Raw genomic sequence first — 18312 nt, forward strand, 5'->3', positions numbered from 1 at the left:
TGAAAGGGTTCAGAAAAGATTCACTAGGATGTTGCTGGGACTGGAGGGTTTGCGCTACAGGGAGAGGCTAAATAGTTGGGGTTATTTTCCATGGAGTATCGGAGGCTGAGGGATTATAAAATAATGAGGGGCATGAATAGGATGAATAGCCAAGGCCTTTTACCCAAGGTAGTGGAGTCCAAAACTAGAGGGCATAATTTTAAGTTGAGAGGGGAAAGATTTAAAAGGGACCTGAGGGGCAACATTTACACCCAGAGGGTGGTTCATGTAAGGAATGAGCTGCCAGAGGACGTGGTGGGGGCAGGTACAATTACAACATTCAAAACCCATTTGGATGGGCACATGAATAGGAAACGTTTGGAGGGATATGGGCTAAATGCTGGCAAGTGGGACTGGTTCAGTTTAGGATATCTGATCGGCATGGACGAGTTGAACCAAAGGGTCTGTTTCAGTGCTGTACATCTCTCTGACTCTGTGGCGGACTGGCAAGAAATAATTTTGAGAGCTGCAGCAAATCAGCCATTCTGTTATTGCAATGGCAAGTTCCTATTTCTTTTGTTGTGTTACAGCTGCACGATGAGACCCTGTTGTTGCAGGCAAACAGCCACGACATTGTCTAGAGGTAAAGGTTGGTTGAGTGCCAGAGAAAAAAACCATCAAGATTTGGTCTGTAAGGTGTATAAAATCAAAATTATCGAATTAACACTCATTGCTGCAATTCACTGAAGGCAGCTTGACAGTTAAGTTGCCCAAGGGTCTGGAAGGAAAACATCACGAACGTCTGAGAATTTATACAAGCAGAAACATCTACTGAAATGCTTCATTTTCTACTTATCAATTATAATACACAGGAGGTTCAGCCAACTAGGAATTAAATTGTCAAACATTCTTGTCCCACACGGGGTTTTGACAGTAATAGCCGATGAATATAATTGTACTTGAGTCACAATCCTCCAGAGAAAGGAAATTTTTGCATGAAGGTTGTCATGGATACAAAGCATTGAGTCCCATCTGTGGAATACAGATCACACCAGTTCAATATAGGATGTGTACGCACAGCTGACCTACAATTAACTTACCTTATCTCATTATTTTGCTACAATAAAGATTTTTCTGCTGGTCGGGCATAAAGCTCTAGAGATCAGCTCAATTGCTACATTTTGCACTGAAGTTTGACAAACTCTGGGCCCTTGATCCACAAGGTTAATCAGTTATTAGCCAGATGACAGGTTTCAGCTAGAATTGACTATTAATGACACTGTGATGTAGCTCAGGGCATGTCAGAATGCTATCAGGAGCCAGAACCTCCGAGCGAGGGAACCAGTAGGAATTCCCTACCAGCCAGATTAAGGGCCATAGGTTATCAAGCCAGTAGTAGTCAGAATGGGTTAAGAAACCAGCAGCGAAATCAAGGAATTTGATAAAGCACTGAGTGGGAGTCGGAGCTTCAGCTCGGGATAATTGTAAGATCGGAGCTGGGAATGAAATTGAGCAAATAATGCTATTGTCCTCTTGCCCAAGAATTCAAAATCCTTGCCAATTGCTTCAGATTATAGATTCGGAAGTTTGAAAGTGTTGAGTTGGCATCGCCATTCTCTCTTAACTCAAAACCTTCATTGTTCAAACTACAGTGCCAGACGCAGCAAGGTGTTTAGATATGATACTGATGTCTTTCTAGTGTGGTCTTCTCAGCACTTTTGTATGATGAGTTACTCTATGAGGCCCATTCATTTAACTGTGATGACGCTTTGGACTTGTTAGAGTTTTCTCTTCACGATTGAGATGGAGAGAGGCGCTGAGAAATATGATGGCTCTGTGAAGTGGGAAGAGTTGTTCATGTTGCTTAACAGTGCGCCATCTTAAAAGCGAAATAGCGAACATCTCACACAAAATTGAAAGAGTTGAAATAACACTACTGTGCTTTACAAGAACTAATCTTCTCCCAACTTGAGGACTGAAGACCTCAGACAATCACAGTCAGAGAACACAGTTCATCAGATGGCCTTGTATTAATTTAAGATAACAAGGTGCAGAGCTGGTTGAACATAGCAGGCCAAGCAGCATCTTAGGAGCAGGAAAGCTGACGTTTTGGGCCTAGACCCTTCATTAGAAATTTCGGGGCAGGGGGCTCCCGAAATTCCTGCTCATCAGCTTTCCTGCTCCTAAGATGTCTGTGGTCTTCATCCAGCTCCACACCTTGTTATCTCGGATTCCCCAGCATCTGCAGTTCCTATTATCTCTTGTATTAATTCGCATTGAATTTAATCAAGCTATTGCTGGAATTAAGTCCGATTCACCATCACTCTGTCCTTGCTAATCTACCTTGCGCCCATCAACACTTTGGATTTAAAATTACCACGAAAGCAAAATTACCTGGAATGATGCTGATTGGCTGAGGTGGGGAAGATCTGCATCAGTGCAGTCACTCCTTCCAGAAGGTGGTTTGCGAAGGGGCTGTTGTCAAGTGAGAGCTCAACCCCAACCACCTCCTCAGTGTTAAGAAGCAAAGGGGACAGGGGGGAGATCCAGAGAGCATCCTGGGAAGCTGAGCGAGAGAAGACCTACCTTGGGTATTTGCAGTGAAAAGTAATGCTAAGTGTTTAATACATTTTCTTAAACAGTTTAATTAGTGATAAAAATGTCAGTCAGAGGGGTTAAGTGCTACACTTTGTGAGATGTGGGAGATCTGTGATGCTTCCAGTGGAGGTGCAACTAATTACAGCTCCTCAGAGACCACGTGGATAGGTTGGAGTGGCAATTGGGTGCACTTAGGAGCATGAAGATGTCGACAGTGTCATAGCCCGTAGTTTTAGAGATGTGGTGGCACCCAAGATGCAGGCAGATAGATGGGTGACCACTTGAAGGGGCAGGCAGGCAGACAGTGTGGGAATCCCCTGTGGTCATCCCCCTCTCTAACAAGTATATCATTTTGGATCCCGGTGGGGGTGATGACCTATCAGGGGGTAATAGCAACAACAGTCAGACTGGTGGCACCATGGCTGGCTCTGCTTTTAAGAAGGGAAGAACAAAGATCACTAGAGCAATAGGCAAGGGAAACTCTATAGTTAGGGATACAGATAGGTGCTTCTGTGGATGTAAAAGACGCTCCAGGATGGTGTGTTGCCTCCCTGGTCCCAAGGCCTAGGAAATCTCAGAATGAACAGAAAGCATTCTGAAGGGAGAGGGTGAACAGCCAGAAGTGATGGCACATATTGGTACTAAGGACATATTAGGATAAGCAGTGACGTTCTGAAGCAGCAGTTCAGGAAGTTACATAGAAAGTTAAAGAGCAGGATCCCCAAGGTTGTAATCTCTGGATTACTCCCTGTGCCACGTGCCAGTGAGGCTAGAAATAGAAGGACCGTACAGCTCAACATGTGGCTGAACAGATGGTATAGGAGGGAGGGTTTCAGATATCTGGGCCATTGAGATCTCTTCCAGGGCAGTTGGGACCTATAAAAGAAAGACTGGGGGTACACAAATATTCTGGCTGAGAGATTTGCTGGTGTCACTTGGGAGGATTTAAACTAGCTTGGTACGGGGTTGGGAACCAAAGCGAGGGAGAATTGACTGAACAGGGCCAGTAAAACTCAAAGGAAGAGCAGGCAGTGTGTGGTCGCTGATCAAAGTGGGTCTGGTGGACTGAAGTGCATCTGTTTCAATGCGAGAAGTGGAACAGGTAAAGCAAATGAACTTAGAGCTCGGATTAGTACTTGGAACTATGATGTTGTCTCTATTACAGAGACTTGGTTAAAGGAAGGTCAGGATTGGCAGCTTAACGTTCCAGGATACAGATGTTTCAGGCGGGATGGACGGGGATGTAAAAGGGGTGGGATGTGGCACTACTTGTTAAGGACAATATCACAGCTGTACTGTGGGAGGACATCTCGGTTGGCTCATGCAGCGAGGCAATATGGGTAGCGCTCAGGATCAGGAAGGGTGCAGTCACAATATTTGGGGTTTACTGTAGGCCTCCCAACAGCCAGTAGGAGATAGAAAAACAGATATGCAGGCAGATTTTGGCATGATGTAAAAGTAACAGTGTTGTTATCGTGGGCGATTTTTAACTTCCCACATATTGACCGGGACTCACTTAGTGCTTGGGGTGTAGATGGGGCAGAGTTTCTAAGGAGCATCCAGGGGGCTTCTTGAAATAGTTCTCCAGGGCAACTAGGGACAGGTAATAAAATGCTGGGCTGGCAACAAAGTCCACGTCCCACAATTGAATTAAAAATGGTGAAGTTATCTGTTTTAGGCTGCTCTTTTTATGCAGTAGCTCTTTGGAAAGGAAGCACACACGGCACCCATCAATATTTTTGACACCTTTAGAGGGAGGTGGGTACAGCAAGAGGTTACAGTGCTTTATTTCCCCAATTCCATTTTGACTTTGTCCCCTCCTGTTCTCCCTACATCACCGGTCCCTACCTCCCCCACCTCCCCCCACTGCTAATTTTGATGGTTCGCATTGTCTTTAATGCGTTTTTTTACATGTAAATGTTTAATTTGGCTGCATGGGTGATTTACTGGTTGTGGTTAATAAAAAAAAATCCCAAAAGAACAGTCACGGGGATTTGATGATGGGAAAAATGACCAGTCAGTTGTGTGTAAGTGCACTCCTAGGTGTAAAAATAAACTAACACAAAGAAATTTAAAAAACAAAGCATTTGCATTAGCAAAGGGGTCTTGTGGTGCAGTGGCAGTGTCCCTATCTCTGAGCCAGGAGGTGTGAGTTTATGTCCGATCTTCTCCAGAGGTATGTAATAACATTTCTGAACAAGTTAATTCGCAAAATAATAACATGAATGGATTTCTCCACGAACAGGGCACTGCCATCAAGCCAAAAGGATAGTCTGCTTATCACACAACTGGATGTTGTGATATGAGTTTCAGTGCCAGTGTGATGCCAGGTACATCAGCCATGTGTTCCAAAGGCCACTGGATCATATCACACAGCACATCCCCTTGGCCGTTTCCCATCAGCAAGTGATTGACCACATCCAACCAGGCTGCACTTGTAACACAGTATCTAATATTCATTGTCATTCTGCAATTGGACCACGTTTGCTGGGTAATCCAGATTACAGGGGAATTAAACAGAGAAAGAATTTAGGTTTATCATTTGAGCTCTCATTACATATACTAGATGTTGCACCTATTAATAAACAGGGCTTTGTTTGCAGTCAGAAAAAACATGGTCTGCATTTTGCCTCTTTTACTATGCAAAATAGGTGACAACCATTGGCTGGTTCATTTCTGAGGACAATTCCCTGATCACTCACTGTCAACCTATTTGACTTAAAATGTAAACAATTAACTGTCAATCATCTTTAATAGGTACATTCTCTATTTCAATATATCTACCAAATCAGAATCCACTTGCCAACCAATTGCCAGTCACCCCTCAAGCAGTATAAATGTTGCTTCTTGCCTTTGAATTGAAATTCTTGCAAAATTCCTTGAAGAGAGCAAAATGAAAAGCTTTGACAGAATGTGTATTTATTCTTGGAAAAGACAAATTCTGCTTCATAATGCTTCATCAAAATGCTTTGTGATGTTTCACACTATTAACAGCAAAAAAAAAGTGGTTGCTATATTGACGCCATGAAATCTTTGATCAAATCACCCTGTAAGTTCCAGAGAATATTATTCAGCTTGTGCAATGGAATTCAGGCATCATTCTGGTCCATCTATGCTGCACTAACTCTAAGGTCAATATGAGTTTTGTAAGGTTTGAACACACACACAGTGTACTCCTGGTATAGTATAAGGTGACTGTGAGCTTTGTAAGGTCTGAAAACATGCAGAACTCTTGGTGTGGTCTAAAAAGGACACTGTATAGTTACAACATCATGTTTAAACTGGACAGGTCATTGACCAGAAACTCTGTCTCTTTCCTCGGAAGTTTCTTGTCCCATTTAGTTTCTTGGCTATTTCTTTCGCTTTTTATGTCAGATTCCCAGCACCTGTAACATTTTTTTTGCTGCTCTGACTTCTTCCTTGCATTCTATACTTGGGAGAAATAAAGGCCAGCTCCTCTGGGGAGCAAGAGGCGGCGCCGATACAGTCATCAATGTAATAGAGGAAGAGGTGGGGTTTGGGATCTGTGTAGGTGCGAAAGAGGGACTGTTCCATGTAACCTACAAAGAGGCAAGCATAGCTCTTTTCTTTCTTAGAACTTCTCTTTCGATTCCTCCCACTTCCTACAGACAAAGGGGGTGGCCATGGGCACCCGCATGGCCCCCAGCTATGCCTGCCTCTTTGTAGGTTACGTGGAACAGTCCCTCTTCCGCACCTACACAGGCCACAAACCCCACCTCTTCCTCCATTACATTGATGACTGTATCGGCGCCGCCTCTTGCTCCCCAGAGGAGCTCAAACAGTTCATCCACTTCACCAACACCTTCCACCCCAACCTTCAGTTCATCTGGGCCATCTCCAGCACATCCCTCACCTTCCTGGACCTCTCAGTCTCCATCTCAGGCAACCAGCTTGTAACTGATGTCCATTTCAAGCCCACCGACTCCCATAGCTACCTAGAATACACCTCCTCCCACCCACCCTCCTGCAAAAATTCCATCCCCTATTCCCAATTCCTCCGCCTCCGCCGCATCTGCTCCCAGGATGAGGCATTCCACTCCCGCACATCCCAGATGTCCAAGTTCTTCAAGGACTGCAACTTTCCCCCCACAGTGGTCGAGAACACCCTTGACCGCGTCTCCCGCATTTCCCGCAACACATCCCTCACACCCCGACCACGCCACAACCGCCCAAAGAGAATCCCCCTCGTTCTCACACACCACACCACCAACTTCCGGATACAATGCATCATCCTCCTACACTTCCGCCATCTACAATCTGACCCCACCACCCAAGACATTTTTCCATCCCCACCCTTGTCTGCTTTCCGGAGAGACCACTCTCTCCGTGACTCCCTTGTTCGCTCCACACTGCCCTCCAACCCCACCACACCCGGCACCTTCCCCTGCAACCGCAGGAAATGCTACACTTGCCCCCACACCTCCTCCCTCACCCCTATCCCAGGCCCCAGGATGACTTTCCATATTAAGCAGAGGTTCACCTGCACATCTACAATGTGGTATACTGCATCCATTGTACCTGGTGTGGCTCCCTCTACATTGGGGAAACCAAGCGGAGGCTTGGGGACCGCTTTGCAGAACACCTCTGCTCGGTTCGCAATAAACAACTGCACCTCCCGGTCGCAAACCATTTCCACTCCCCCTCCCACTCTTTAGATGACATGTCCATCATGGGCCTCCTGCAGTGCCACAATGATGCCACCCGAAGGATGCAGGAACAGCAACTCATATTCCGCTTGGGAACCCTGGAGCCCAATGGTATCAATGTGGACTTCACCAGCTTCAAAATCTTCCCTTCCCCCACCGCATCCCAAAACCAGCCCAGTTCATCCCCTCGCCCCACTGCATCACACAACCAGCCCAGCTCTTCCCCTCCACCCACTGCATCCCAAAACCAGTCCAACCTGTCTCTGCTTCCCTAACCAGTTGTTCCGCTCACCCATCCCTTCCTCCCACCTCAAGCCGCACCTCCATCTCCAACCTACTAACCTCATCCCACCTCCTTGACCTGTCCATCTTCCCTGGACTGACCTATCCCCCCCCCTACCTCCCCACCTATACTCTCCTCTCCACCTATCTTCTTTTCTCTCCATCTTCAGTCCGCCTCCCCCTCTCTCCCTATTTATTCCAGAACCCTCACCCCATCCCCCTCTCTGATGAAGGGTCTAGGCCCGAAACGTCGGCTTTTGTGCTCCTGAGAGGTTGCTGGGCCTGCTGTGTTCATCCAGCCTCATATTTTGTTGCCCAGTGTAATCCTCACTGTTTTTTGCTTTTCATCATCTTTTTTGGACCACAGTAGATTGTCTTACATACGGCTCCATCACCATCGAAGTGCCACATTTTTGCACATTCGCCTAATCCATTCTTATCTGAATTGTTATTCTTACAGCTGCACAGCTCACAAGGCCACCTACTGCTGCTTCAATACAAAAAGCTGGCTTCGTGGCTTTCTATCCCATCATCTAAGTCTTTCATAAGTACAATGAATAGTTGAAGTCCCTGTGTGATATCAACAGTCATATGCTGCCAATTTGAGGACCTATCCATTATCCCCGCTCTGTCTCCTGAAATGCAGCTACTTTTTGTAACCAGGTCGATAATTTGCATTCAATTCTGAGCTTCAACATGAGTTAACAGTTCCTGATAAAAGATTTTATTACATGCCTTCTCGATGTCCATATGTCCGACATTCAAAAGCATTCTCCTGCTAACTATCTTAGTTGTCTTTTTAAAATTTTCAATTAAATTTATCAGGCATGACACCCCTTTTACAAATTATTCATAGCTCTCTCCTGTCATGAATTAATCATTCCACGTTTAGTGTTTTTCTGACATGAATGTGAAGCGAAATCGTTTACAATTCCCAAGTTCCTTACTCTTACAGTGGAGTGATGTCCAATTTTAAAATTTAAGAGGAACAAGATACCCAAGGAGAAGTGGACAGAGAGGTGGTTGGAGAGAGTGAGTAAGAAAGACAGTGGCGGACGGATACATGGGAACAGGCAGAAAGGATCAGTGACAGAAAAAGATAGACGGGAGGAATGCAAGAAATTGAAGAGGAGATAAAAAGAGGTAGAGATATAACAAGGTCGACAGAGAAAGAAAGATAAAAGAAAATAATAGATAAAGGAAGAGACAGAAGGTAGATCAAAAGGAGTTGAAAATAGGGGAAAAAACAGGGAGAGAACTACAGAATGAGGGGAAGGATACAGATCAGGAGAATTCGGATATGAGAGTCAGAAACAGCAAAATATAGCAAGACAGATCATGATAGAGAGGAACAGGTACTTAGAGAAAGAAGGAATAAAAGAGAGATACATATTGAGAGAGACAGTAACATGTGGAGTTCAAGACAAAGTGTTAATACAGTGAAATCCTGAGTGAGAGAAAGAGAGGTGCAGCATATTGTTGACAGAGATGAAGGGAGAAAAAATACAAAGACTGATGGAGCAGCTGCAAGAATGTGAGAAATGGAGAGAGGGAGAAATGCTGTATACAAAGTTTTCTCTAGTTTCTAAGGTTATCAAAGTAGTGAATGACTAGCACTGAAAATGTCTAAAAATGAGACAATAGGCTGGCCACACGGATTAGAAGTGATATTAAACTGTTGAGCAATTTAGTTTTAATACTTTTGAAAGAGAAATCTTAACAAACCATACTGTTTAATTTCAATCATTGAACAATAATTTTGTAAAACATCAGTGACAGTTACAGTCTGGAAAGTTACGTCAATGAAAAGCCCCTTCTCGTTATTTAAAGTAAACTAAGAAATAAATAGATGGCAGTTAGCGCCAGTAATGAAGACCCTGTCAAGTTAGATAGACAAAACATACCTTTAGGGTGGAAAGAAGTGTTAGAATTACTTAGACCTAACTGCTGTAATGTCACTCACTCTCTATCATTCTTTTCTTCACTCTGTATGCCTTGCATTCCAGTTTTATTTGATATCACTGACACAAAATCCAGTCAAAATATGGAATATGTCTGTGACAGGATATAGAATAAAACTGGAACAGAGTCTAAAGAGAGAAAACTGGCAGCAACAATACAATCCTGAAACTATTTCATTGTCATGGACACTCCCCACCTTTTAGAACAGGAACCCTTCATCAGTCCGGTCTAGTCAAGTGTGACTCCAGTCTCGCACCAATGATTTGACACTGGACAGGCTAAATCAATTAATCACATTAAATCACCTCATGTTTTGAAGGTTTGTCATCAACATCACAGAAAAGCAAGTGATGAGCAAAAGTACCAGCATTGTCAGATACAATTGCCCCTCCACAATGGGCAAAGCAGATTTTTGCACGCACGCACGCACACACACAGCTATAGAACGCCCTGCACATGCAGCTTCTCACACACACAGTTACATAGCCTCTCACACGCACAAACACTCACAGCTAGATAATCTCTCATATACACTCAGTTCTATAACCTTTGTCTCACTCATACTCACTGCCACACATCCTCACACATCTAGTTATACAGCCTCTAACACACACAGCAACAAAACATCTGACACACTCAGCTATACAACCTGACACACAGCGATATAACAAAGTGTGGGGCTGGATGAATACAGCAGGTCAAGCAGCATCTCAGGAGCACAAAAGCTGATGTTTCGGGCCTAGACCCTTCATCAGAAAAGTGGGAAGGGAAGCGGGTTCTGAAATAAATAAGTACAGAGGGGGAGGTGGACTGAAGATAGATAGAGGAAAATATAGGTGGAGAGGAGACAGACAAGTTAAAGGGGCGGGAATGGAGCCAGTAGAGGTGGGTGTAGGTGGGGAGGGGATAGGTCAGTCCGGGGAGGACGGACAGGTCAAGGGGCCGGGATGAGGCTAGTAGGTAGGAGATTGGGGTGCAATAGCGATATAACGTCTCTCGCACACACATGCATACAAGGCCATACAACCTCACACATAGCTTTATCAGCTCATTGTATGGTTCCTGAAGGTGCAGGTTTTCACAATAATTTTAGTCCATCTGTAAGTTATTTGTTTATCATCATTGCCCTGACCACTTGGTGCTGTACTGTAAGTGAATGTACCCTGATTTGGAGCTCGACATTTCATTGCTTTGCCCTGAGGCCCACATTCTTCAGTTACATAAACAGCAAAGTCTCACAAAGATAACAATGTCAGATATATGTAAACAAATTGGAGAATGAATAAGTGCATCAGTTGAGGTGATGAAATCCTTTCGGGAACAATCCAGGAAATACTTCTAATGATGTTCAGTCAGTCCCCAGCCTATATCATAGATCCAGGCGTGTATGACAGAGTCAGACCGCCTCCACGACCAAGAGCACAATGAATGCAAATGTGTTCAGAAGTAAAACCTGAGCTGGTTCTCTCTAAGTTCAACTAATTCAGATTTGTTACACTCAGCAGCATTAGCTGAATAGCGAACCGTAGATAAATCGTGAAGAGAAGGGGACCATTCAGACGGTGCTACCCTGAGATCTAATATTCTCCACATTCCAACATAATTTCATTCACAGCTTCAGTTCTGCAAAATCCCTTGAACCTAGAATTGATAGAATCACTGAAGGAACAGGCCCCAATGTAAAATGCAGTTCTGCCACCAATGCTGTTTCATCAGACACGTAGCTGAGGGAATCGGCAGTGTTGGCTCATTGGGACTCAGCAGGGTTTAGTGAAATCCTGCCCTGCTGAGTATGGTCTTTTGGTCCCATTGATGGGGAAACTGGAACAGCTGAAGAAGCTGGTCTGAGTAGGCCCTGTTTTACAACTCGGTGATCTGCAGGCCACCAAAGTACTGTTGCATCACTGTTAGAGAACTGTTCGGGGGCATACACTGTTCCATTCATTCGACTCTTCTTGTTCCGTGTCCCGTAACATGGAGATATTCGGCGTTGGTTTCTCATTTGGAGTTCCCGGTACCTGCTCACTCTCAGTAAGACATTTCTCTGGATGGGTATGACTTTTGGCACCTTTCTCACTGCCGGAGTCTGTCTCGGATGTCTGAAGGCTGATGCCAGCCAGTTCCTCTGGAAGCTGTAGGAAGTCTGGGAGGACCAAATCTTCCTTCTTCAGGAGGCCTCGCTGATCATCAGCGCGGCAGTTCTGTGCTTTGGACAACATCTCAAACAGGGCTGAAAAGAGACACAAACACGCAGTCACATCGTAACTCTAGTACACAAGCGACTCTCTCTATCTGAAGGTGAAAATTAAAAAAGAAAGATAAGAGCTACTGCTCTTCCTCATTCAAGGGGATACTGAATCTAACAATAGTAGCTGCACCACTGTACAGGTTCTGTTAACTGTTCAGTGCAAGATTGAACCTTAGACTCTCCAATAATACAGCTCATATCTACATTAGACAAAAATAAAGCAATGGACTGTTCATGCTGGAAGTCAGAACCAAAACCAGAAATTGCTGAAATAACTCAGGCCTGGCAACATCTGTGAAGAGTTTACTCCTTATCCTTCATCCCCATCCCATATTCGACGTGTACCAACCTTTTTCTAGTTACAATCAATTCTGAAGAAGGATCACTGGATCCAAAACATTCACTCTGCTTTCTTTCCACAGACACTGTCAGACCCGTTGAGTTTTCCCAGAAATTTCTGATTTTACTTCATCTCTACATGTTAGAGCCAAACCACTCAAGAGAAACTGCCAAAGAACCATCTCCTAGCCCTTCAGTGGGTCGGCTCCACCACTAACAGTTGTCCATTCCCCTATGCTCTCCCTCCACCCTTTAAGTTGTCAAATCCAGATGGATTATACTCCAGGATGTTGCATCATATGGTCTCTTACCTCATGCCTACTCCCATCATTGACCATTTGGCTTACCCTGGAAATCAGAATGATGGATGTGAGTTTGCTTGCTGAGCTGGAAGGTTAGTTTTCAGACGTTTCGTCACCATTCTAGGTAACATGATCAGTGAGCCTCCGATGAAGCGCTGGTGTTATGTCCCACTTTCTATTTATCTGTTTAGGTTTCCTTGGGTTGGTGATGTCATTTCCTGCATTGGTGATGTCATTTCCTGTTCTTTTTCTCAGGGGATGGTAGATGGGCTCCAAATCAATGTGTTTGTTGATGGAGTTCCGGTTGGAATGCCATGCTTCTAGGAATTCTCATGCGTGTTTCTGTTTGGCTTGTCCTAGGATGGATGTGTTGTCCCAATCAAAGTGGTGTCCTTCCTCATCTATATGTAAGGATACGAGTGATAGTGGGTCATGTCGTTTTGTGGCTAGTTGATGTTCATGTATCCTGGTGGCTAGCTTTCTGCCAGTTTGTCCAATGTAGTGCTTGTCACAGTTCTTGCAAGGTATTTTGTAGATGACGTTCGTTTTGCTTGTTGTCTGTATAGGGTCTTTTAAGTTCATTAGCTGCTGTTTTAGTGTGTTGGTGGGTTTGTGGGCTACCCTGATGCCAAGAGGTCCGAGTAGTCTGGCAGTCATTTCGGAAATGTCTTTGATGTAGGGGAGAGTGGTTATGGTTTCTGGGCCCGTTTTGTCTGTTTGTTTTGATCTTCCAGCTCAGCCAGCAAACTCACAACCAGAAACTCAACTTGAGCTTCAAATCTTCTCAAAACTCGCTAATCAGAATGATAGCTACCATCCTGCAATCTGCTATACAGCAGGAACTGCATGATTCCTCCCCATTTCTGACCCTCACTGTTTCTCCCTTTTCCATTCCTGTTCCTTAATGGGTTGAGATTTGGGCAATTTATTGAGTTTTATCTTTTACCTTCCACATCATAAGTCATGCGGTTCAGCTCCTTCTTCTCTTCAGCTTTTCCTTTCAATCTATTTCTCCTCGAGGTCTGGGATGAGTGGACTGGACTCTCCAAGGGCTCTCTTCTCTCTGAGGATACCTCACCTTGCTTCTGCTGATCAGAAATTTGGAGAAATCAGCACACCATTATCAAAACGAACTTCACCCCTTAGTCCCTGCAAAACCACTGCTCCATTGAGCACATTCCCTATGGAGTGCATTACTTAAACAGAGCGTGAACCGTTGGCAGGGTTGCATCACAAACTCTCCATGGCATCCTCCATCTGTTGTAAACTTGACCTCATTCAAAAACTCTGTCAATATCTTAATTCACGCTCTCCTATCACTTCTGCACTGACTTGTCTTGCTTTGAGTCCTTACCTGGCAATATCTTGGTTTTCAATTTCATCCTTTTTCTTTCAAAATCTTGGCAACTTCTTGCCCTTCCCTATCCCTGTAAACTCCACCTGCCTCTACACTCCTCCCCATCTCTGTAAATTCCACTTGCTTCTTCATCCCTCCCTATCTCTGTAAATTCCACCAGCCCTGACAACCCTCCCTGTTTCCGTAAACACCTACAGTGCTGACAACCTGAACAAGTAAAAGGACAGAGAGTGCAGAAAGGATCAGGAATTTAATCTTAGGCACAGCTGATAAAGAGATAACAACTGTGAGAAGGCAGGCAGTCAGTGGAGGATTGAGGGTACTGTACTTAAATGCATGCAGTATACAAAACAAGGTAAATGAGTTTGTAGCACAGATTGAAATTGGTGGGTATGATTTTGTGGGTATCACAGAGATGCGGCTGCAAAGGGATCAGGGCTGGGAACTCTATATTCCAAGGATACAGATCCTATCAAAAGGACAGGCAAATAGAGGGAGAGAAGGGGCTGCCTTGTTTGTAAGGAATGAAATTAAGTCAATAATGAGATGTGATTACAGAGTCAGAAGGTGTAGAATCTGTGCAGGTAGAGCTGAGAAAACACAAAGGATAAAAGATCTTGATAGGAGATATGTACAGGCACCATAGCAGTAGTCGTGATGTGGGTGAGAAAATAAATTATGGGATAGAAATGACATGTAAGAAAGGCACCATTACGATATTCATGGGGGGGCCTCAATATACAGGTCGACTGCAAAAAAAAATCAGGGTTGCAGCTGATCCCAAGCAAAGGAATTTGTGGAATGTCTACGAGAAGTATTTTTGGGGCAGCTTGACGTAGACCCCAACGGGGAACAGGGAATTCTGGATTTGGTGGTGTAATGAGGCAGACTTAATTAGAGAGCTTATGGTGAAGCAAGCTTTTGGGGTAGTGACCATATGTGGTAGAAATCACTGTGCTGTTTGAGAAGAGAAGCGGAAATCAAAGGTAATGGCATTACAATCAAGTAAAGGTAACGACAAAGACATGAGAGGAGATGGCCAGAGTTGTTTGGAAGGGAGTTGAGCGGGGAAGACCGTGGAGCTGTCATAGCAGGAGTTTCTGGGGATAATTGAGGAGGTACAGCAAAAATTAGACTGCTGAAAAATGAGGATGGAGAAGTAGTAATGGGGAAGAAAGGAATGGTGGAAGAACTGAATTGGTACACAGCATCAGTTTCCACAGTGGAAGACACCAGCATCACGCCAGAACTTCAAGAAAATCAGGCGGCCGAGGTGAGTGTAGTGGCCATCACTGAGGTGTTAGGGAAGCTGAAAGGTCTGAAGGTGGAAAATTCACCCAGATCTGATGACTACACGCAAGAGTTCTGAAGGAGATGGCTGAAGAGATTGTAGAGGCATTCTTGATTATTTTTCTGGTATCACTGGAGTTGGGCAGGGGGGAGTGCATGACATGGTGGCACCCAAGAGAACTGGACAATGGTTAATGAAACCCCCTAGTTTAAGAAGGGAGGGAGACTGGAGACAGGAAGTGATAAGCCAGTTGGCCTGACCTCAGTCGTTAGTAAGATTTCAGAGACCATTATTGACGATGTGATTGCAGAGTGCTTGGGAGTGCCTGATAAAATAGGATGGAGTCAGCATGGCTTCAGTATGGGGAAGTCATGCCTAACAAATCTATTAGAATTCTTTGAGGAGGTAATGAGCAAGTTAGACTGAGGACAACCAATGAACACGAGCTATTTGGATTTTCAAAAGGCCATTCACAAGGTGCCTCACAGGAGTCTATAAGAGCCCATGGTGTTAGGGGCAACATACAGGCAGTGTGATGTTGCACACTTTGGTAGGAAGAACAGAGGTGTAGACTATTTTTTGAATGGGGAACGGCTTTGAAAATCTGAAGCAGGAAAGGACTTAGGAATGTGACTTCAGGATTCCCTTAAGGTTAACATGCAGGTTCAGCGGGCAGTTCAGAAAAGAAAAGCAATGTTCAAGAGGGCCAGAATACAAGAGGAGAGATGGACTGCTGAGGCTGTATAAGGCTCTAGTTAGACAGCATTTGGAATATTGTAAATAGTTTTGGGTTATTTCTAAGGAAGGATGTGCTGGCCTTGGAGACAGTCTAGAGGAAATTTATAAGAATGATTCTGGGGATGAAGGGCTTGTCATATGAGGAGTGGTTCAGGAATCTGGCTCTACTTGATGGAGTTTAGATGGATGAGGGGGATCTGATTGAAACATACAGAATACTGAAAAGTCTGAATAGAGCGGACATGGACAGGATGTTTCCACCAATAAGAGAGACTAGGCCCCAAGGCACAGGCTCAGACATTTCAGAACTGAGATGAGGAGGAATTTCTTCGGACAGAATGTGGTGAATCTGGGGAGCTCATTGCCATAGAAGGCAGTGGAGACTAAGTCATTGAGTACATTGAAGGCTGACATAGATAGGAGATAAGGCATAGAGCTTGATGAGCACAGCAGGCCAAGCAACATCAGAGGAACAGGAAAGCTGACATTTCAGGTCGAGACCCTTCTTCAGAAATGGGGGAGGGGAAGGGGATTCTGAAATAAATAGGAAGAGAGAAGGAGGCAATGAAAGAAGATGGATAGAGGAGAAAATAGGTGGAGAGGAGACAGACAGGTCAAAGAGGCAGGGATGGAGCCAGTAAAGGAGGATCCTGATTTGTAAAGGGATCAAAGGTTACAGGGAGAAGACAGAAGAATGGGGTTGAGAAACATACAGGCCATGATCAAATGGACCAGACTGAAAGTGCTGAATGGCCTTATTCTGCTCCTATGTCTTATGGCCTAACCCTCCTTATCTTTGTGATCTCCTTCAAATCTTACATATCTGTCTCTAACTTCCTCCAATCCATTGGTCATGCATTACCTCCATAACTTCCTCATCTCCTGCAAGCCTTCCCTATCTCTGCAACTCTTCCAGTTCTGACACCCCTTTCAATCTCTGTCATCTCCTGCAGCCATTATACCAGTATCTCTGTAACCTCCACTGACTGTGTAACTTACTCCAGCCTCTTGACCCCTCCTTAACTATGTAACATCCTCCAGCTGCTAGACTCATCCCGACCTCTGCAACCTCCTCCAGCCCCTATACCCCTCCTTTACTCTGTAATCTCCTCCAGCCCACACACATCTCCTTGACCCTCATATTGAGCTCACACACCCTTCCAAGATATTGACATTCTTGTAATTCTGGTCTCTTTCACATTTTTTTTTGCATCACTGCGATAACAGTGTTTCTCTTCACATATGCTGCCAGACGTACTGAGTTCCTCCAGAACTTTCTGTTTGTATTGCTGGAATTCCCTGCCTGATGACATTGTGGGTCTATCTACAGCGCATGGTCTTCAGCAGTTCAAGTAGGCAGCTGACCACCACCTTCTCAATTTGAACTAAGGATGGGAAGTAAGTGCTGACCAGCCAGTGACACACATCTCATGAGTGAAGTAGAGAAAACATTTCCAACACGATCAGCCCTAGCAGCATTCAGCATTAATCCCTAAACCCTGGAATTCTTTCCTCAACTTCTCCACCTCCCTCTCTCTTCTCCTTTCGACATTTCTTAAAAATTTCTTCCCAATCAATCTTTTGGTCGCCAGTCTTGATAATTATTTAGGTGACAATGGTGTCACATTAATGAGTCTCTGATATAATACCATGAGATATTTCAACACATGAAGGGTAGAATGTAAACACAACATGGTTGCAGTCTACAGCTGCTAATGGTCCCGTGATGATCACAGAACTGTCTGTTTCGGGAAGGACACTCTCTCCTAATGTAAAGGCGCTTCAAACCTCAGCTCCATTGAGTTTGGCAAGTTTTGCTCCACTTACAAGGCAAGTCGATGATTGGCTGGAACTCTTCCTGTCCTCTTGATGACCTGTCAATAATTGAAACAAAACTGATGGTTAGAAAGCACTGACATTTATGAGCTCATTATTATAGAGATAAGGCTTAGAGGCCATCTCACTTCCTTCAGCTAGAATGGCTGGCCCAGATTGCCTACTCCAATGTTCAATTTAACTTTAAATGTTTCTCAGACTTTCACCTCCCAGGATTCAATTCAGTGTCCAATCTATGGGCTGACACCATTTTGGCTGAACTATATCCTGACATCAGAACTAAATTTGTCATCAACTGCTGTTAACCTTTGACTCCATGCACTATTGTTATCTTTTCACAGGACGAGGGCATCGTTGGCGAGGCTAGCATTTATTGTCCATTCCCAATTGCCTAGAGGGCAGTTGAGAGTTATTGACATTTCTGTGGGCCTGGAGTCACATGTAGTCCAGGCCATCAGTTTGAAGTTACTTCCTGGATTTAGTTGTCCCATACTTTCTTGTGTCCTTCCATATAACTACCTCTGAATTCGCTCCGTTCAAGAATGAAGATCCCATGTCGCTCCATTTTCACCTTGGAACTCAACTTAAAGCTAAAAATCAGCCTTCTGGTATTAATATCGGTGCCTCTAAGAGAAAAACCAGAATTGGAGATGGTGTACAAGGGATATGGTCTGATTGCATTCACATTCCACCGTTCAACTTATACCGCTCAT

The 18312-nt window shown here is 44.4% G+C and overlaps 1 protein-coding gene across 1 annotated transcript in view; it reads right to left on the reverse strand.

Moving 5' to 3' along the window:
* Nucleotides 1-9235: 9235 nt before the first annotated feature.
* Nucleotides 9236-18312, reverse strand: part of LOC125458493 (regulator of G-protein signaling 14-like) — a 101174-nt gene continuing 92097 nt past the window's right edge. Inside the window, exons 13-15 of the mRNA XM_048543787.2 lie at nucleotides 17591-17637; nucleotides 13324-13465; nucleotides 9236-11718 (exon numbers count right to left, since the gene is read on the reverse strand). Of these exons, the coding sequence (XP_048399744.1) occupies nucleotides 11396-11718; nucleotides 13324-13465; nucleotides 17591-17637 (512 nt within the window). The 3' untranslated portion in view covers nucleotides 9236-11395. The remainder of the gene's footprint in view (nucleotides 11719-13323; nucleotides 13466-17590; nucleotides 17638-18312) is intronic.

The sequence above is a fragment of the Stegostoma tigrinum genome, chromosome 13, assembly GCF_030684315.1.
Source record: "Stegostoma tigrinum isolate sSteTig4 chromosome 13, sSteTig4.hap1, whole genome shotgun sequence".
Lineage (NCBI taxonomy): Eukaryota > Metazoa > Chordata > Chondrichthyes > Orectolobiformes > Stegostomatidae > Stegostoma > Stegostoma tigrinum.